The sequence below is a fragment of the Carcharodon carcharias genome, chromosome 9, assembly GCF_017639515.1.
Source record: "Carcharodon carcharias isolate sCarCar2 chromosome 9, sCarCar2.pri, whole genome shotgun sequence".
In the NCBI taxonomy this organism is placed as follows: domain Eukaryota; kingdom Metazoa; phylum Chordata; class Chondrichthyes; order Lamniformes; family Lamnidae; genus Carcharodon; species Carcharodon carcharias.
Genome location: NC_054475.1, coordinates 82,495,427 through 82,517,219, shown reverse-complemented (window position 1 = coordinate 82,517,219; position 21,793 = coordinate 82,495,427). Strand labels below are relative to the sequence as shown.

At 47.2% G+C, this 21,793-nt stretch overlaps 1 protein-coding gene across 2 annotated transcripts in view; it reads right to left on the bottom strand.

Annotated features, from left to right (window-relative positions):
* The window catches only part of stk26 (serine/threonine protein kinase 26), a 172,208-nt gene that overhangs the window by 125,975 nt on the left and 24,440 nt on the right, over positions 1 to 21,793 (bottom strand). Inside the window, exon 2 of one of the 2 annotated variants that reach the window (XM_041195961.1) lies at positions 6,699 to 6,841. In XM_041195961.1, the coding sequence (XP_041051895.1) occupies positions 6,699 to 6,740 (42 nt within the window). In that variant the 5' untranslated portion in view covers positions 6,741 to 6,841. Of the gene's footprint in view, positions 1 to 6,698; positions 7,205 to 21,793 lie in introns of those variants that run through there. The other variant, XM_041195960.1, reaches the window with a different exon arrangement.

Here is a 21,793-nt window from a genome sequence, read left to right as displayed (position 1 = left end):
GGAGTGGACATTGAAGGTGGTGGATGGGGTGCCAATCAAGCGGGTTGCTTTGTGCTGGATGGTGTTGAGCTTTGAGTGTTGTTGGAGCTGCACTCATCCAGGCAAGTGGAGAGTATTCCATCACACTCCTGACTTGTGCCTTGTAAATGATGGAGAGGTTTGGGGACATGAGTTACTTGCCACAGGGTTCCTAGCCTCTCACTTGTTCTTGTAGCACAGTTGTAATATGGCTAATTCAGTTCAATTTCTGGTCAATGGTAACCCCCAGAATGTTGATAGTGGGGGATTCAACAATAGTAATGCCATTGAATGCCAAGGTGAGATGATTGGATTCTCTCTTGTTGGCAATTGTAATTGCCTGGCACTTGTATGGCATAAATACTACTGCCATCAGCCCAAGCCTGGATATTGTTCAGGTCTTGCTACATATGAACACAGACTGCTTCAGTTTCTGGGGAGTCACGAATGGTGCTGAACATTGGTGGGAACGTTTGCTGATGACTGCAGACTGTCCTTATGATGGAAGGAAGGTCAATGAAGAAGCAGCTGAAGATGGTTGGGCCTAGGACACTACCCTGAGGAACTCCTGCAATGATGTCCTGGAGCTGAGATGATTGACCTCCAACAAAACACAACCATCTTCCTTTGTGCTAGGTATGACTCCAACCAGCGGAGAGATCCCCCCACCTCCGCCAAATTCCCATGGCTTTGCTAGGGCTCCTTGATGTGATCAAATGCGGCCTTGATGTCAAGGGCAGTCACTCTCATCTCACCTCTGGAGTTCAGCTCTTTTGTCCATGTTTGAACCAAGGCTGGAATGAGGTCAGGAGGTGAGTGCTGATGGTAGAACTCAAACTGAGCATTAGTGATATAAAAGCAAAATACTGCAGATGCTGGAAATCTGAAACAAAAATAAAAATAGATGGGAAAACTCAGCAAGTCTGACAGCATCTGTGGAGTGGAATACAGTTAACGTTTTGAGTCCATATGACTCTTCATCAGCATTAGTGAGCAGGTTTAACAGTGGCAAAGGATACAGCTCATTTAATAGAGTGAGGTTGACAGCAGGTTCAGAGACATGACTCATGCAGAAGTGGAATTTCCATGCAAGGGACTGTATTCAACTTTGGCGAGTTCCAGATTCAGGGCATGTTTTTTCTTATATAAAATTATTTGTTCCATCTACAGTAAAGCTTTTCCTTGTCAATGTCAGCATGATCAATCTTAAAGCTGTGTGTTCGTAACCTAGTCTCTGCTGAACATTTGATAGCTTTTCAGGAATGGTCCCAACGAGAGTGGGATCACCAGTCAGTCTGCAAACAGGCCTAGCATTCAGATCCAGCTTATAACCACAGGGGATGTACCAGGAGCAAGATGCAGATCGACCAACTTGTAAAACAAGGGCCATTTCTATAGCACCTGTCATGGCTTCCTGTCCCAAAGTGCTTAACTTACTAAGTACTTTTTGAAGTGTGGTCACTGTTGCAATGTCAGAAGCCAATTTGCGCACAGCAAAGCTCCCACAAACAGCAATGCAGTAATGACTAGGTCATCTGTTTTAGTGATATTAGTCAAGGAATGACTACTAGCCATGACACTGGGGAAAACTCCTGTGCTACTCTGTAAGCCATACAATGGGATCTTTTACATCCATCTGAAAGGGACTATGGTGTCTCGGTTTAACATCACCTCTGACAGTGCAGCATTCCCTCAGTACTGCACAGGAGTGTCAGCCTGGATTTTGTGCACATGTACTGTATCTGGAGTGGGATTCAAACCTTCTGACTTGGAATGGTGGAAGACATGTTAAAAATGATTTGGACAGTCTGACTGACCAGATTTTCCCTTAATGGAACTGTAGGCAATCCATATGAAGGCAGAGGGAGATTGAATGGGCCATTTATACACCAGCCATTTTTAATTGTGACAGCAGTAAATCTGGTCGGTATGCCCCTATAACACCACTGCACCTTCAGTACTCTGTATGAAAACAAGCTGTGATACTTCAGAGGTATGAAAAAAGGTTAGGTAAATATAATCCCTTCCTGTATGGGGGCAGGGGAGGGTCTCAGATAGCAGAGTCAAGGTGACATGAATGGTTTTAAAAGTCATCTTGCTTCTGTTCTGCAGTCACCAGGTAACAGATCACTGGCAGTGTAGCAGGTGTACCTTGTCAGCATTGTCCTGCCTGAGCTGCGTGTGGGTGTATTCAAAGCAACAGCAAAAGATGGACCAGGCCCATATTATGCAAATACAACTGCAGCAGAAGGAGGCTAAAGGTGAGGCACATTCTCCTTCCCCACATCAGCATTTCGCAGGTCTTTAACCAAACCCAGGTAAGCAAACATATGCAATAACTTCAAACTGCACCTCCTGGTTCATTTGCATTGCTGCTGTGTTCAAAAGACTGCATTTACATAGCGCCTTTCATGGTCAGGACATTCCAAAAGCAATTTATGTCCAATGAAGCACATTTGAAATGTCGTGGTTGTTGCAATGCAGGAAAGGCAGCAGCCAATTTGCACACAGCAAGCTCCCACAAATAACAAGATCAATGGCCAGATAATCTGTTTTCGTGATGTTGAACGAGGGCTAAATATTGACAGAACACCAGGGATAACACCCCTGCTCTTCTCTGATATAGCGTCACGGGATGTTTTACATCCACCCGAGAGGGCAGGGCTCCCTCAGAGTCAGCCTGGATTTTGTGCTCAAATCACAGGATCAGGAACGGAATCTCTGACCATCTGATCCCAAGGCAAGAGTACAATTGCTAAACCGTGAGCGGCGCCATCGGTAACAGTTGATTCAGGTTGAATGTACCTTTCAGATCACAGGATACAGGCAAGAGATTATTTCAGATCTTGCGGTGAGGGGGAGAGGGTAATTCAGGTCGTGGGGTGGGGAGGGGGGAGTGATTCAGATCAGGAAGTGAGCAAATGAGGTCAGGGAGCGAGGGGAGAGCAAATGAGGTCAGGGAGCGAGGGGGGAGCAACTGAGGTCAGGGAGCGAGGGGGGAGCAACTGAGGTCAGGGAGCGAGGGGGGAGCAACTGAGGTCAGGGAGCGAGGGGAGAGCAAATGAGGTCAGGGAGCGAGGGGGGAGCAACTGAGGTCAGGGAGCGAGGGGGGAGCAACTGAGGTCAGGGAGCGAGGGGGGAGCAACTGAGGTCAGGGAGCGAGGGGGGAGCAACTGAGGTCAGGGAGCGAGGGGGGAGCAACTGAGGTCAGGGAGCGAGGGGGGAGTAACTGAGGTCAGGGAGCGAGGGGGGAGCAACTGAGGTCAGGGAGCGAGGGGGGAGCAACTGAGGTCAGGGAGCGAGGGGGGAGCAACTGAGGTCAGGGAGCGAGGGGGGAGCAACTGAGGTCAGGGAGCGAGGGGGCAGTAACTGAGGTCAGGGAGCGAGGGGGCAGTAACTGAGGTCAGGGAGCGAGGGGGCAGTAACTGAGGTCAGGGAGCGAGGGGGCAGTAACTGAGGTCAGGGAGTGAGGGGGCAGTAACTGAGGTCAGGGAGTGAGGGGGCAGTAACTGAGGTCAGGGAGTGAGGGGGCAGTAACTGAGGTCAGGGAGTGAGGGGGCAGTAACTGAGGTCAGGGAGTGAGGGGGCAGTAACTGAGGTCAGGGAGTGAGGGGGGAGTAACTGAGGTCAGAGAGTGAGGGGGGAGTAACTGAGGTCAGAGAGTGAGGGGGGAGTAACTGAGGTCAGAGAGTGAGGGGGGAGTAACTGAGGTCAGACAGTGAGGGGGCAGTAACTGAGGTCAGAGAGTGAGGGGGCAGTAACTGAGGTCAGACAGTGAGGGGGCAGTAACTGAGGTCAGACAGTGAGGGGGCAGTAACTGAGGTCAGACAGTGAGGGGGCAGTAACTGAGGTCAGACAGTGAGGGGGCAGTAACTCAGGTCAGACAGTGAGGGGGCAGTAACTGAGGTCAGACAGTGAGGGGGGAGTAACTGACGTCAGAGAGTGAGGGGGGAGTAACTGAGGTCAGAGAGTGAGGGGGGAGTAACTGAAGTCAGAGAGTGAGGGGGGAGTAACTGAGGTCAGAGAGTGAGGGGGGAGTAACTGAGGTCAGAGAGTGAGGGGGGAGTAACTGAGGTCAGAGAGTGAGGGGGGAGTAACTGAGGTCAGTGAGTGAGGGGGGAGTAACTGAGGTCAGTGAGTGAGGGGGGAGTAACTGAGGTCAGTGAGTGAGGGGGGAGTAACTGAGGTCAGTGAGTGAGGGGGGAGTAACTGAGGTCAGAGAGTGAGGGGGCCGTAACTGAGGTCAGGGAGTGAGGGGGAAGTAACTGAGGTCAGGGAGTGAGGGGGCAGTAACTGAGGTCAGAGAGTGAGGGGGAGTAACTGAGGTCAGAGAGTGAGGGGGGAGTAACTGAGGTCAGAGAGTGAGGGGGGAGTAACTGAGGTCAGAGAGTGAGGGGGGAGTAACTGAGGTCAGAGAGTGAGGGGGGGAGTAACTGAGGTCAGAGAGTGAGGGGGGAGTAACTGACGTCGGAGAGTGAGGGGGGAGTAACTGACGTCGGAGAGTGAGGGGGGAGTAACTGACGTCGGAGAGTGAGAGGGGAGTAACTGAGGTCAGAGAGTGAGGGGGGAGTAACTGAGGTCAGAGAGTGAGGGGGGAGTAACTGAGGTCAGAGAGTGAGGGGGGGAGTAACTGAGGTCAGAGAGTGAGGGGGGAGTAACTGAGGTCAGAGAGTGAGGGGGGAGTAACTGAGGTCAGAGAGTGAGGGGGGAGTAACTGAGGTCAGAGAGTGAGGGGGGAGTAACTGAGGTCAGAGAGTGAGGGGGGAGTAACTGAGGTCAGAGAGTGAGGGGGGAGTAACTGAGGTCAGAGAGTGAGGTGGGAGTAACTGAGGTCAGAGAGTGAGGGGGGAGTAACTGAGGTCAGAGAGTGAGGGGGGAGTAACTGAGGTCAGAGAGTGAGGGGGGAGTAACTGAGGTCAGAGAGTGAGGGGGGAGTAACTGAGGTCAGTGAGTGAGGGGGGAGTAACTGAGGTCCGAGAGTGAGGAAGGAGTAACTGAGGTCAGAGAGTGAGGGGGGAGTAACTGAGGTCAGAGAGTGAGGGGGGAGTAACTGAGGTCAGAGAGTGAGGTGGGAGTAACTGAGGTCAGAGAGTGAGGGGGGAGTAACTGAGGTCAGAGAGTGAGGGGGGAGTAACTGAGGTCAGAGAGTGAGGAAGGAGTAACTGAGGTCAGAGAGTGAGGGGGGAGTAACTGAGGTCAGAGAGTGAGGGGGGAGTAACTGAGGTCAGAGAGTGAGGGGGGAGTAACTGAGGTCAGAGAGTGTGGGGGGAGTAACTGAGGTCAGAGAGTGTGGGGGGAGTAACTGAGGTCAGAGAGTGAGGGGGGAGTAACTGAGGTCAGAGAGTGAGGGGGGAGTAACTGAGGTCAGAGAGTGAGGGGGGAGTAACTGAGGTCAGAGAGTGAGGGGGGAGTAACTGAGGTCAGAGAGTGAGGGGGGTGTAACTGAGGTCAGAGAGTGAGGGGGGAGTAACTGAGGTCAGAGAGTGAGGGGGGAGTAACTGAGGTCAGAGAGTGAGGGGGGAGTAACTGAGGTCAGAGAGTGGGGGGGAGTAACTGAGGTCAGAGAGTGAGGGGGGAGTAACTGAGGTCAGAGAGTGAGGGGGGAGACATTCGGATCAGGAGATGAGGGGAGAGCAGTAGTTCAGATCATATGTGAAGGTGGCAATGGGGGTGGACTGACCTTGACCTCAGAGTGCCTGTTGTATCAATACCTGATTCTGGGAGTATCTGACAATATTCTGCTGGGTCAGGTCCACCAGTGACTCGTTCATAACTCATTCCAATGCAAACTTCCCATTTTTAACCCCATAGTGGACAGTAGGAGAATGGATTGATCGGCCCACTGGAATATTTCTCTGACCTTTCACCCCTGCAAACTGGGCTCAAAGGCCGCCCAGGTTGACAGAGCAAGTCATTATACTGTGATTTAGGGACAGGCAAATGGGAAACCTTTTTAGTGCTGGGGGATCAGGAGCTGCAGATGAGCCAAGGGATTAAACTAAAAACTGGTGCACAAGACAACTTACACACAGCAAGATGCCACAATGACCAGGCCATCTTTTTAGTAATATTGGGGTATAAGTTTTGACCATGAAGGGCACCAGGGACAGCGTCCCTGCTTTTCTTCAAATAACACCACGGGATCTTTCGCATCCAGCCTAGTGGGCTTAATGGCCCTTATGGGAATGCCAGCCTTGTTCAGGAACTCAAGTCTCTGGAATGGGTTCTGAGCCCAAAACCTTCCCAGGAACCGAGTGCCACCGACTGAGCCAAGACTGGCACCTTGACAAAGGGGAGTGCCAACAAGGCACCAGGACATATTTACACAGGGCAGCAGCAAAACAGACGGCAGAGCTCGGAGTGGCAACACCTCGATAACTGGCATTACCTGCTTCTCAAGGTGGGAGTGCTGGTGCAAAACTGCCAAAACAAAAGAGCAAAGCAGCCAGCCCAGCTCCTGGAAATTGGAAAGGAAATTGGGAAGAGAGGGTTGGAGTGGGAGAGAGAGAGAGCTACGCAAGGGGTAAGAAGCGGGCAAGGAGTGGGAGGGGGGCGAGTGTGGGAGTCAGAAAGGAAGTGATCAGGAGAGAGGGAAGGAAATTGCCAAGTTGTTGTTACAGCTGGGCGTGAAGTTTCAGGCACATCAGGAAGTTTCTGTGTCCGAGAGCTCAGGGCCTTACCTGCATTCCTGGAACTTGCACTGCCACTGGCGAATGTGCCATGATCCGACACCTTGAAACAAGTCACCCCCAGCACGGTGTCGCGATGAGGAAGTCTCTCTCTCTCTCCCCCGGAGCAGCTCCTGGTCCCCGCAGCCCCGGCTCTTAAAAGTCCAAGGAGAAAAGGAGATCACGGCTAAAGTTACAGGACAGACAGCAAGTTAACTCACTCCGTACTGCTTCCGTACAAAACACCTCCTCTCCTGCGTTAATATAACGCCTTTAAGTCTCTCCTTTGCAAAACTTTGCTGTAACTTTTTTTTGCTGCCTCCTACTGCATAACTTGCACTAACGCTTGGCAGACACTCGCTCTCTCTCTGGTTTAAGGAGGTGACTGGTGAGTGTTTACATGGTCTTTATTTTCTCATCACCTTCTCCTCTCCCCCAAAGCTGTAACGCCATGTTTGGGCCCTGACTCTAGCTGCCTTGTGTGTGTGTTGGGTGGAGTTGCATACTCGAGTCACGTCACCGCGAGGTCACTTTCCAAACTCAGATCTTCCCCAGTAACTGGAGCTCAACCTTACTCCTCCCTCTCTCATCAGCATTCGCTACTAACCTCAGTACGACTGCAATCTACAGTTCCAACCTCAAATCCTTCTTAAAATAACTTTTTTTTCTGAAAAAAATGTCTGCATTAAAGTTTTGAAGTCAATTACTGTAAAGCCAGTACTAATTGTTAAATTGCCAAATGATGCCATTAAAACGTAGAAACAATGGTGGCAATAATTGCTTTCGTTTTGCAATGAAAAGCATGGGAGTGAGACATGTACAGGAAATGCAATACTCGATTGATCTGTAACATTGATGTGGGGTTGCCAACTCTCCAGGATTGGCCTGGAGTTTCCAGGAATTGAAGATCAACCTCCAGGACACTGCTGTGTGCAACCCTGGGGAAAAATCATTGGAGCATTGAAAGATTGTTTTTGTCACTTTCTTTAAACATTTCTCTACCAGATATAAACATGTTGAAAAATGGCTGTTTGGCTGACAGTCAAGCATCATCCAGTTGGGTAATGAGTCTTTTTGCTTTCCAGTTGGCATAGGAAGGCAGGATAAATGTGTTGGTCGACTAATGACTGGAGTGTGGGGCACGTCATGTGATGAAACCTCCAGGAATACATTTAATCACAGTTGGCAACCTTACATTAATCTGAGGCATAAATGATCAATTAGCATTAACTTTCCTTGATGTCTCAAATCCTATAGACCTATCTATCTGAAGCTTTCAGGTTAGGAGTGTTATGACCCAGTAGTTCCCTGCTTTTTTATTTGTCAAATTTACAATGGTCACATCATTGTCCAATAAATTCTTCAATTTCAATGACATCAAATAGAGAGAAAGATGTGCAGTTATATAGCACCTTTCCCAGTCTCAGTACATTTAAGAGCACATTACAACCAATTACTTTTTGAAGTGTGGTTACTGTTGGAATGTTGGAAACATGGCAGCCAATTTGCACACAGCAAGATCCCACAAATGTGATATTCTGCTCTTAGTGATGTTGATTGAGGAATAGATATTAGCCAGGGCACCAGGGGTGACTCCCCTCTCTTCTTTCGAACAGGGCCACACAGGGTCTTGTACATCCACCTGAGGGCAGACTTAAAGTCTCATTTGAGAGACAGAACAACCAACAGTGCAGCACTCTCTCAGTACTACTTTGGAGCCTGAACACAAACAACATGTTCAAGTCTTTGATGCAAGCCTTGAATGTCTAACCTACTGAGGCGTGCGAGTGCGATCATAAAGCTGGTATCTGCCAAAACTGCACTCAAAATCATAATTTTCATCGAAAATGGAGAGAATTGCGAACACGATTCACACACCACTCCCCGAGAAAAGATTTAAAATCCTGTAAACCCTTGTAATAAAAAAATGAACTTGAATTATTCAATTACTAAAGCAGTGGGCTTGATTACAGATGAATGGGAATGTGGAATGTAATCCTCAAAATAACAGTTAAAATTCCTGGAATGCCACATAACTAAAAAGGATTTCCCTTTACAAAAGTACAATCCTGTGGATGCTTGGAATTTGCCCCCTTCCCCTGTCTCAATGCTTGTTTAAAACCTGTTACATTTCTAAATTTTCCATTTCTAATGAAAGGTCACAGACCCAAAACATTAACTCTGTTTCTCTCTCCATGGTTGCTGCCTGACCTGCTGAGGATTTCCAGCATTTTTTTATTTCAGATTCAGAATTTCTTTTCTCCAAAATAGCTCAGCTGCCCTGCCCAACTTGAAATAAAATTACTACTTATCAATTTAATGGAATATGTTACCAAGGCATTGGGAGAGAATTTCAGCCATAATGTCAGCTGCATGATAATGCATAAATATATGAATTCATAAATGTTGCAATTATTTAATACTTCATCCAGCTCAATTACACCAAAGTGTAAATTATTCTTCATAGAAAAAATTGAGCAGCTCAATATCACAAGTGCCAAAGCTAAATACTGCAGGTGTTGAAAATCTGAAATCAAAGTGTTTGCCTTTAAACGAGTCATGCAATACATTACCTCTCATTTGCTTTACTGCCACGTTAATCTATGATACATAAAGTGGTATCATAAAACAAGAAAGGGACTCTATTATTTTTCATTAAACACAGCAACAAGCTGCATTTATATGGCACCTTTAACATAGTAAAACATCTGAAGTCACTTCATGGGAGCGTAATCAGATAGAAGTTGACACTGAGCCACATAGGATATTGGGATAGATATAAACTTGGTCAAAGGGGTAGGTTATAAGCAATATCTTCAAGGAGGAGTGAGGTGAGCAGGTAAAGAGGTTTCGAGAAGTAATTCCGGAATTTAGGGCCGAGACGACTGAAGGCTTGGCTGCCAAAGATCGGACAATGGAAGTGAGTCCCCGCCCAAGAGGTCAGAGTTTCAGAAGTTTCAGAAGTACAGTGATCTTGGAGGGTGATAGAGCTGGAAGAAGACTACAGCAACAGGGAAATGGGTGATATTTAAAGATTTAAATTTGTAGGCCATGGAGTACATACTTCTAAACCACACTGACACAAACCCCGGATTCCATCCTTAGCGTGTGCCGAGTTAGCTGATCCTTAGCCATTATATCACCAGGGTTCGTTCAGCATGAATTGGATAAGGGAGAGGAAAAATCAGAAAAAAATGAGGCAAATTATATGGGTCCTTATCACATCTCTAAGAAGCAGAACATCAGTGAACTTTACATACAGTGAATGAATCATTTTCAAGGACAGTGCCTGGTCTTATCAGCAACAAAAACAATAATTTGCAGTAATATAGCGCTTTGAAGTACTGAAACATCCCAGGAGACTTCAAAGGAATATGATCAGGCAAGAACTGACCAAGAGCCAAAGGAGGAGACAGCAGGACAGCTGACCAAATGCTTGGTGAAAGAGTCAGATTACAAGAATATTTTTGAGGAAAGATGGGAGGAGAGACAAAGGGTGGAATCATTCCAGATTTGCACAAGTGCCTAGCAGGCGGGAAAAAGGATATTTTACCCGCCGGACGCAATGTTGGCTTTTTGCACTGTATTGTCCCATTCCCACCTCATTAATCAACTGTGGAGGAATGGTCGCTTTATACAAGGTTTCTCTAATACTTGGCCACTTCCCTCACCCCACCCCTCACCAGCATGTGCTTGTGTACTACCATTAGACCAGGTTGTCTTGCCCTCCCCTGCCCCCTCAACTCACCTTAGGTGCAGTGCAGCCCTTTCCCCCCCCACCCCGCAACATGCCTCAGACACAGTGCAGCCCATGCCACCCCCCAACTTCACCCCAACTATAATATAACCATTGCACACCCAACTTTGTGCCTCTACCTTGAAGTCGAACGGGCAATCCTCACGAGTGCTGCGCAATGTTAGTGTGCACTCACCTCCAAGTTCGCCTCAAAGTTCAGCTCACCAGGTGCATACCTTTTAATGAACGGATGATCCAGTGTGGGGAGATGATTCTGGCAATCTGGGCTTATAATGATATGCAGATGTATTAAAATGATGTTCCAGACTTCTGCTGGTGGGAAACACGGCCCTCCATTGACGGGCAGAGCGGATGATCACAAACTGGTTTCGTGACATCGTGAAACTAATTTTTGGCCTTCCTGTCATATTGTCCCCTCACACCCGCCATGATGCCCGCAGCAGTGGGCATGGAAAATTCCATCCAAAGAGGTTCAGGAAGGACATTCCAGGATTCAAGCTGAGACCGCTGAAGGCAGGGAAATGTGTTTTGCATAGAGCAAGACCCAACAGATTGAAAAGAGATGAATGACCAGATATTTTGCCTTTTGGTGAGAATTGATAAATGTTGGCTAAAACATCAGAGGCAGAATTTTACGTTCTCCAGGTGATGGCTTGGCAGATGAGTGAGGGGGAGGGGGCATAAAATTGGATATAATGCCATGGCCAATGCCATGGGTGGCTTTCCTGGCACCTACCTGCCCATCACAACCTAACCACAATTTTACACACAGCAGGGGAGATTTGGATCAGTTGAGGCCCTTAAGAAGCATTGCGGTTTCTCATGCAGCAGCCAGAGGAGGGAGCCGAGCCTGAAGCCTGCCAGGACACACTATTAGACTTTTGGCGGGAAAGGTAGGGGGGGGAACTCCTCCTTTACAGCCCCCTGGGCCCATTGGAAGTGCTCCACAAAGTCTGCCTGCCCATCCACCCCCCAGCAGTTTTCCCCTCCTTCCTGGCCTATGCCAGGATTCCCACACACTATCTTATCCTGACCTCCTAGCCTGACCCCACTGAGAAGCCCTCCCAACTTACCTCTCCATCTGGCTCCAGCAGCAATCTGCTGGAGCCACAGAAGTGGCCACTGCACCCAGTGGCACCATTAGGACCAGAGATTTGCCAGCCATTTGGGTGGCCGGCAGCTCTCAGAGGCAGGACCTCCTCCCAGATGGGGGGAGGTGAGGGTAGTGAGGGGAGGCGGAAGTCTTACCCTGTGCTAATTAATGCCCTTCTGAGCAGGTTAACCATGGACATTTCCACTGGGGTGATGGGGGGTGTGGGACTGTGGGTGCAGGAACCCCAGCAACACATAATATCCTGCCCCAGGAGAATGCCCTATTCTGCATAAGCGAGTGCCATGGAATTAGGAATTGGTAAGCAGAACATGCTACTCAATGGATACAGCTCAAATATGTGATGCTCCCTCTGTCATAGAGTCAGAGTTATTGGGCGGAATCATCCCAGATTTGCACTGAGTATGGTAACCAGCGGCTAAAATGACGTTTTACACGTTGGCTGTGACTGGGGCTTCTCACGCTGTCTCATCCCAAACCTGTCGCATTAATTATGTATTCCTGGGAAACACGGCGTTTTGATGGCAGGCTCGGCAAATCCATTCACTCTTGCATCCTGGCTGTCTTGATCCCGGGAGAAATGCACAAAATTGTGTGCCCTTGAGAAGATGGCATCCGTGACCTCATGGATGCATTTGTGAGTGACGGATTGTGAAACCCCGCAGAGTTCACCTGTGGAGCCCTGAAAGGAGCCACTGGCATAAAATTCGAGTGCCGTGGTCACTTTCACAGCCACTGGCAGTGAATGGTCTCAATGTCCCCATGATGCCAAATCCAGCAGTAACTGGCAGATGTGACTGACCAGTTCCCTAGACATGCACAATCTTTGGCGACACTATTTCTCAGCCATCTGCAGGAATGAAAGGTGGCCTCTATAGACCTTGGGCCTAGCTAGGCGCTGACCAACGATAGCACCCTGTGACTTTCAGGGGGTTGTGCAGGGGCCCCAGCCACCCCTTCTTCCTGAAGGTGCTGCTCCTCCCTGTGCACAACAAGGCACCTCTCTATCTCTCTTCTCTGTCATCCTGCTCTCTATACCACAGGACATACAGCAAGCTCACCAGGCTCCATGCTTCCGATATACTCCTCCTGCAAGCTGAAATAGAGATGCGTGGGTTAGCATGGGTGCACTAAGAGCCTCCCTTGGTTAAGTCTGAAGGCCCCTTGACGCATTCCAAAATGATCTGGCCACCACTTGGATGGCCAGAGTTCAATGCGCTGCATGGCTGCCCGAAACCCTAACCATCTCTGCTTCATTCCACCTGACCAATTGGCAGCAGCTTTGCCCATTGGACTGCATGCTGTGCCCTCAGCTCAGGCATTCTCCTAACCCACACTGCAAGACTGCACTGTTAGTTTGAACCATGGGGGAGACTGGTCCAAACCGGGATGATGACATTGCAAAGGGCTGTGAGGGCCTCCAGCAGTAACTGCACCATGGCCAGCTTTAGCGAGGAGATTGTACAACTTCCCCGGTTGTCCAGCTGTTCTGCAGTCCACTAAAACCCTCATTGGTTTGCAGTCTGTGCCCGAGAGGTGAAAAGCTCTGGAGCACTAGGTGGTAATTTCATGCCCCTGCGTTGCTTGAGTGGACAGATATGCTAGAGGCCCAACTCCAAACATATCAATGTGGCTGCATCTGAACCATCTCAGCCGCAAAAGATTTCCCTAATGTGTGGCCACTTCCCTCCCCCCCACCCCACACGAACTTGTGCACTACGTTCAACCATAGGGCAGCCCTTGCCCTACCCATCCCCCAACGCACCTCAGCCTTGAAGTCCAACAGGTGACCTGGGCGAGTGCTGTACATCACTGTGCACTCACCTCTGAATTCCCCACAAAGTGCAGCCCGCCAAGCGCCAAGTGCACCCCTTATATATGCTGTTGTGAAATACGTGGGCATGCAATCGCGCTGACAGGGGCAGACCATGCAGCGTGAGGGGGGGAGGGGGGAGTGATTCTGGCGAGCTGGCCTTATAATGATATGCAGATGTATTACAATGAAGTTCCTGACGTCCGATAGCGGCAAACACGGCCCACCATCGACGCGCTGAGTGGACGATGGCAAACCGGATTCACAACGTCGTTATGCTGATTTTTGGTCTACTCGCCATATTGTCCACCCACGATGCTGAGTACGCCCAATGCCAGCAGGCACGGAAAATTCTGCCCATTATGGTGCATAAGAGGCAATTCAGCTCACTGAGTCCATGCAGCTCTCTGTAGAGCAATCTGGTCAGTCCCATTCCCTCAATCTATCTGTGTACCTCCGCAAGTTTATTTCCCTGAGGAGACTATCCACCTTCCTCTTGATACCATTGATCATTTCCACTTCCACTACCCTCGTAGGCAGCGAGTTCCAGGTTATCACCACTCGCTGTGTAAAAAGAGTTTTTCCTCATGTCACCCCTGTATCTCCTGTCCAAACTGTGTCCCCTAATCCTTAATTATACCTTCAGTTAATGGGAACTACCTTTTCCAAACCTGTCAGTCTAGATCATGTGCTCAAGTCCCTGATTGGGTCACAAACTCATGCCTGTCTGACATAGAGTGCTACAAACTAAGCCAAGCTTACACCTTGAATCCATTATGTGCTCCTCAGACATCCAAGCCCCTCAACGTCACCACCCTCCACCAGGACCACTGGAAAATTCACAGTGTGAATGGTGGGCGAGGGCTGAATAACACGGAATCTACCTCACAGATACAAGCCATTTGGTTAAAGTTGCCAATCCCAAGGAAGCCCAAATAGAAAACATGGAACCTCCAGCCCAGAAAAGTAGTATGGAAAACTCAGCAACGGAAAAGCCCAGAGGACTGCACATTAACGTTAAAGTCAATAGCTGGGAGCACATCTAAGTGCCTAACATCATTCAGGTTAGGCTCCTATTCATAAGGCCGTTAAGCTTTGTTCTCATGCTTTTGTGGCAGCATTCAAATAACTGAGTTCCATCCAAGCCATGGTATTGTGCCCTGTGCAGTGAAGGATAATGCTAATTTCACAAAGTAGGCCTATGTGTTTACACTTAGGGCATCAATTCTGATACACTCTCTTTGCGACCTTGAGAATTGTCCAGTCAGCGCATATGACAAACATCTAATTAGCAAGGGAGATCTTGTTTCATGTTTCAGATTTCAGTTACAAACAGCAATATCAATGTGTTTCTGTCAGTTGTCCAATCCCATGGTCGTGGCACATGGTTCGTCTCGGATGACCAGGGACTGCAGCTGACGATTTCAGCCTCTTGAATGACTGGCTCTTCCTCAGTTATTGTTGTTGACATCTTTTGATGATCCGCTTCTATCACTGCTTGTTTGTCCCTACAACCACACCAACCCCCGCCCCCCACTTCTCTCTCTCTCTCCGCCGCGCACCCCCCCCCCCCCCCCCCCCCCCCCCCCCCACCCACACACCTTAAACCAGCTTATATTTCAACTCTTTCTTGGACTCGAACTCAAGTTCTGTTGAAGGGTCATGAAGACTCGAAACGTCAACTCTTTTCTTCTCCGCCGATGCTGCCAGACCTGCTGAGTTTTTCTAGGTAATCCTGTTTTTGTTTTGGATTTCCAGCATCTGCAGTTTTTTTGTTTTTATCTTCCTCAATTATGTTGTGAGCTTCTCATGTAGGTGTGTACTTCATTCCAGCAGACACTGAATGACGAGTTAGGAGCAGGAACCCGCATTAATATATATTTTTCCTCATTTTCTTAACCCAATGAGACTGACATCAGTTGGAGTGTTCATGTTGTCCTTTAGGCAAAGATCAGATAATTTAGCCCAAGAATAAAAGCTGGTGCTTTCTGTGGATGCAGGGCTTGTGACTGCAATGTCTTGCTCATTGACCTATCAGGATATCCAACAAGGACATTTGAGGACTTGTTGTAAATATTTATAAGATCTCCCTGTTTTTCACACAAAGAGTAGTGGAAATCTGGAACCATCTTCCAGGATACTGTGGATCAATTAGAGCTTCAACAGATAGGTAGAATGGTGGACCAGGCTCGATGAGCTGAATGACCTCCACCTTTATGTTCCTCTGCAGTTATCTTACAGATTGGAATGATCAAAGTTCTCTTTGAATCAGCTGGAGTAGCTCCCTGGAAAGGAATTCCACTGGTTCGGTCCAATTGCATTCTGAATGTTTCATTCTGATGTTGTGCCTGGAGTAGGGAGCTAACTGCCATTGTATGAATGCTTAAAGTGCTACAGCAAAATTCCTCTCTCAGCTGTTTTAACAAAGCTATTAAACCCATTTGAAATTAAATTGGCAGTAAGTGAAGGTATTTGATACAAGTCTGTAAACACTGTGAGTTATCATGGCCAACATTTCTGCCCCAGTGAATGTGGAGAATTTCAACTCAAGCTTGCCTCACGTATGCTGAAAAACAGAGAGGTGGGCATTTAAAAAGCAAAGGACCTGTCTGTTAGCCATTCAAGGAAGCCGGAAATGATCAAAATAAACACTTTTACTCTGAATATTATGCATTTCAGGTGAGCATACTCATGGACATCCAGTAATCCCACCTGAAATGTGCAGCAGCCAATGCAATGAACCCCCATTGCAATGTACAGTTGTAATGACTTGACGGATGGGGCAAGGTTTCAACAAGAAACTGATAAATTTATTGCAGCAAGCTTATCAAGTGCTACATGCTCGATCAGGGCTCTTGTCAGGAAGCCCCACCCCTGGATTGCCCTTAAGACTCATTGGTCGGAGCCTCTTGGAACATCGTGTGATCCCTGATAGTAAGCAGGAGAGGCTATTTCCACAGTTACTACATTTCCTCCCACTTTAGTTTCTACCCTTTCTATTTACAGGGAAACATTGGATATCCAACAACATATACATATATACAACTTCAGGTGATTAAAGATAAAGTCTCCGAGGTACCCTCCTTATCCGGCTAGAGCGGCTTAGCTCTACCACTTCAGTTCCTCAACAGAATCGACAGGGTCTGGAACTGCAGAATGAGACACATCATTAGAAAGTAGCAGTTCTGGGTTTGGCAACTTTGCAGAGAGATTGGGCATGCCTATCCTAGGTCTGTAGGAGTTGACATTTTGCCGTTAATCACTGGCGGCAAAGTTGGTTGTTGGAATGTCTGACTAACACGAATATGATCTATTTGCTTACAAACAATCCTATCTTCCACTTATACATGGAACGATAATGGGCCAGTCTCTGAAACAATTGTTCCAGGAACCCAACAATGTCCACTTCTGAAATTTCGCATGAATACTGTGTCCCTACACTGAATTTGTGAGTTTTGCTGCGCATGACGTGATTCAATTTTTGATTACTCTGATTCCTCTAAGTTTGGAAACACCAGGCTTAAACTTGTACGTAGGTGGTGTTTCATCAATAATTCAGACGGTGTTGATTCCGTAGTCGAATGTGGTGTCGTATGATAACCGAGAAGAAAGTGGGAAAGCTGAGATTCTAGATATCTTCTGATAACCTCTTCATACCAGGCTTAAAAGCTTGTACAGCTCTCTCAGCTAATACATTCGATGAAGGGTGGTAAGGGGCTGTTTTAATATGCCTGATTCCATTCAAATATTTCTGAATTTCTGAAACTCTGTGCTGGTAATGTCTGTACCGTTATGATGATTTCCAGTAGGCCATGTATGCTAAATCAGTGATGCAGCTTCTCAATAGTTGCGCCCAATGTTGGCGATTTGACTTCACATACACCATTCATTTAGAATGCGCATCTACGATCAACTGGAACATGGTACCTAAGAATGGTCCTACATAATCAATATGTTACATAACCAATATGTAGTCTAACCCAGGGTTGACCAGGCCACTCCATGGATGCAGTGGAGCTGGAACAGGCAACTTCTGTTGTTGCTGACAATGGAGACAGTGGTTGACCATGCCTTCAATGTCACTGTCAATGCCCAGCCACCAGACTTAGCTTCTCACAAGCATTTTCATCTTTGAAATGCCTGTTTGCGCACTGTGAAGCTGTGTCAAGAATGATTCTCTACATTGTGATGGATGACAATACTTGATCCCCACAATAAAATTCTATCTTGACAGCTTAATTCTGTATTTCTGGCATGAAAGGTCTCAAATCTTAAGATACAGGCGAATTTGTAAAATCCTTGCATAACAAAGTCTCTGACTTTCAACAATATTGGATCTCTGTTCGCCCAATTTCTAATTTACTTTGTGCACACAGGTGAAGAATCCAGGAAATTCAGTAACAGCTCAACTTCTTGTGGAACAGGAGCATGTGCAATGATATCTGGTAACAGGAGATGACTGAGTGTGTCCATATTTGCACGCCAGGACAGTACATAAAAGTACACTCATATGCAGCTAATATCAAAGCCCAATGTTGCATTCTTGCTGAGGCTATTGGCGGAATGGCCTTATCCTCACTGAATAAACCCATTAATGGTTTATGGTCTGGCACTATGGTGAAATGTCCTCTATGCAGGTGCTGGTGGAATTTCTTCACTCCAAATACCACCGATAAACCTTCCTTTTCTAGCTGGGAATAACCCTTCTTGGCTGTGGAGATGGTTCTCGAGACATAGCCAATGGGCCTTTTAGGTCCATTTTCCATTGTATTTGATAACACAGCTCCTACACCATAAGGAGAGGCATCACATGTTAGCACTAACTCTTTCGATGGGTTGTAGTGTATCAATAAACACGGTGAATGCAATAGTTTCTTTATTTTCACAAAGGCTTTATCCTGTTGTGAATTCCACGACCAACGGTGATTCTTTTTTTAACAACAAGTGTAATGGTGCCAACACAGTTGATAAGTTAGGTAAGAAGCGGCTACAGTGGTTGATCATACCTAGGAGGGACTTAAGCTTGGTACATTGAATGGTGAAGGTGCATCTTTTATTGCTCGAACTTTCTCTTCTACCGGATGCAAACCTGTGGCATCCACCTTGTGACCCAGGTAAGTAACTTCAGATAAAAACAAAAAACTGCGGATGCTGGAAATCCAAAACAAAAACAGAAATACCTGGAAAAACTCAGCAGGTCTGGCAGCATCGGAGGGTCATGAGGACTTGAAACGTCAACTCGTAACTTCAGATGCTTGAAATGTGCAATTTTCCTTTTTTAACCATATACCGGCTTCCATGAATCTTCTTAGCACCTCCTCCAGGTTGTCCAAGTGTTCGGTCTCGGTTGACCCTGTGATCAGAACATCATCTAGGTATACTACCACTCGGGGAAGGCCTTGCAAAAGGATCTCCAGTGTTCTCTGGAAAATAGCACATACAGACAATACTCCAAAGGGTAGGCGAGTATACTGATAAAGAACCTTGTGTGTGTTGATGGTCACATATCCTCTAGATGTGCTATCCAGCTCTAATTGTTGGTAAGCATGGCTCATATCAAATTTTGTATAGGATTTGCCTCCAGCCAGCTTTGCATATCCTTGGAATGGGGTACATGTCTAGTTTTGATGCCTTATTTACCGTTAATTTATAGTCCCCACAAATGCATATGGTTTGGTCAGGTTTAGCCACTGGAACTATGGGTGCTGCCCATTCCGAGCATTGGACAGGTTGGATGATTCCCAGCTTTTCTAACCAGCAAAGTTCTGCATCCACTTTCTTCTTCAATGCATAAGGCACAGGTCTGGCCTTAAATAAACGTGGTGTCGCCTGAGGATCCACATATGTGTTTGCTTGCAGGCCTTTTAACTTCCCTAAGTCATCCCGAAATACCCTGTTGTATTTCCTTAGCAGTTCAGGAACTCCTCCTGTTTTCACGTGAAATATCTCAGACCACTCGATCTTCTGTAACCAGTCTCAGTCTAAAAAACTAAGTCCCTCTCCTTTCACTATTATCACTGGCAGCTGGGTTGTCTGCTGCCTATAAGACACTGGTACTGTGGCGATGCCCTTTGCCTGATTAGATTCTCCAGTGTATGTCTTTAATTTAGTAGTTGTCCATGCCAGATTTACTGGCTGTCTATCTTCATTAAGCTATCTGAAAGTGTCTTCTCCTACCACTGCAATTGAGGCACCCATATCCATCTCCATTATTAGTGGCTTCTCATTAATTTGGATTGTGATGGTGATAGGCTTGGTTTTTATAATGGTTAAGTTACACAGGGAGTAAATGTCAGTGTCGGCAGCTTGAGGTTTTCAATTCAATCATGTTGGTTTGCTGCTTTACAGGCTGTTTCAACCTCACCCAGCATTGCCTTACTACATGACCTTTCTTATGGCAGTAATGACATTCTGCCTCCTTGAATCTGCAGGTGTCCGGCCCGTGGTCACTTCCACATCTATAACCGATTAACCCTGGAGTCGCTGCTGAAGTATTTCTACTCGGCCTTTTCATGCTTCTAACAGCGAGCATTGCCTCTCGCTTTGATGCTGTGTCCTTGGTTTTTGCACCACTCTTGGCGGTAGGTTCCCTCCCCACATGAAGAACACCACCACATTGTACGTGTTGTAGAGACTGTGAGTCTCTCGCAGCACTTTCCTTGGCATGGGAGATTCCTAGAGCGCGCTTGAAGTCTATGTTGACCTCTGTGAGTAAAAGACGCTGAATGGCGTCGTTGTGAGCTCCACAAACTAATCAGTCCCGCAGCAAATCATTTAATGTGTCCCCGAAGTCACTGTGCTCTGTCAACTGCTTAAGGTTCGCTACATAGGTTGGGATGGACTCTCCCGGGACCCTAACTCTGGAATTAGATTTAAAACGCTGCATTATTACAGATGGCTTTGGCTGGAAATGCATTTTCATGAGGTCCACTATTTCATTAAAGGACTTAGAATTGGGCGTGCTCGGGACTGCCAGTCTGCGAATAAGATTACATGTTAAAATACCACATACACTCAAAAGGATGGCTTTCTGCTTTTCCTCCATGGTAATTTTGTTTGCTAAGAAATAAAACCCGAGGCGCTCTACATACTGGCTCCAGTCTTCCATAGTTGCTTCATAAGGATCAATTCTGCTTAAGAGTGGCATGACTGGTGAGTAGTCTTTTATTTTTCTTAAGATTTGATGTATTCACGGTAACCAGGCAAAGTGCAGCATCAGAGCTATTTTACCCTTGTCAAATGTAATGACTTGAAGGAGTGGACAGGTTTCAACAAGAAACTGATAACTTTATTACAGAGAGCTTTTCAGGTGCTACATGCTAGATCAGGACTCTCATCAATAAGCCCCACCCCCTGGATTGCCCGCACTTAGGGCTCATTTGCTGGAGCCTCCCCTGATAGACAGCAGGAATGGCTAGACCCACAGTTATTACATCAGTAATGCACCAATGCCTGACCATGCACTAGGTACATCCCACTCTTTGGGTTTAACTTTGGGGAACCTAACCAGGGCTTCTAAAAGAGAGGTCACTCACTGAACAGGCATTAAAAACAGCCCTATGTATGGGGTCAGGAGGAGCACAAATGCTTGGCGTTGCTTGACTGGGAGCCAATGTATGTCAGCGAGTACAGGAGTGATACGGAACTGAATTTTTTGGGAGTTCAGACACAGGCAGCATAATTTTGGATGACCTCAAGTTTGTGGAGGAATGTGGGAGAGCAGCCAGGAGAGCTTTGGAATAGTCACGGGGTAAGGAAAGCCTGGTTAAGGGTTTCAGCAGCAGATGAGCTGAGACAGGGCAAAGTTAGGTCATGTGGAAGCAGACAGCCTTAGTGATGGCACAAAGTGAATATGAGGCCGGAAGCTCATCTCAGGATCAAATGTGAACCAGGGATGCAAACGGACTGGTTTAATCTCAGTCTGTTGCCATGGAGAGGGATAGTGTAAGTGGCTAGGGAATGGGGTTTGGAACAGATATAAAAACAATGGCTTCAATCCTCCAATTGTTTAATTGGAGGAAATTTCTTCTCATCCAGTCCTGGATGTTGCATAAGCAGCCTGATAATTTAGCAACAGTGGAGGAGTCGAGAGAGATGGTGCTGATGTAGATGTTGGTGCCAACATCAATGTCTTGGTTTCAAAATTCTCATCCTTACTTTCAAATCCCTTCATGGTCTACCCCTACCTCTGTAAACTCCTTCAGCCCTACAACCCTCAGATATCTGCACTCTTCTAATTCTGGCCTCTTGTGCATCCCCAATTATAATTGCTCCAATATTGGCGGCCGTGCCTTCAGTTGTCTTCGTCCCAGGCTCTGGAATTCCTTCCCTACACCTCGTCGCCCCACTACCTTATTTTTCCTCTTTAAGGGAATTTGTAAAAATTGCCTCTTTGAGCAAGCTTTTGGTCATCTGACCTAATATCT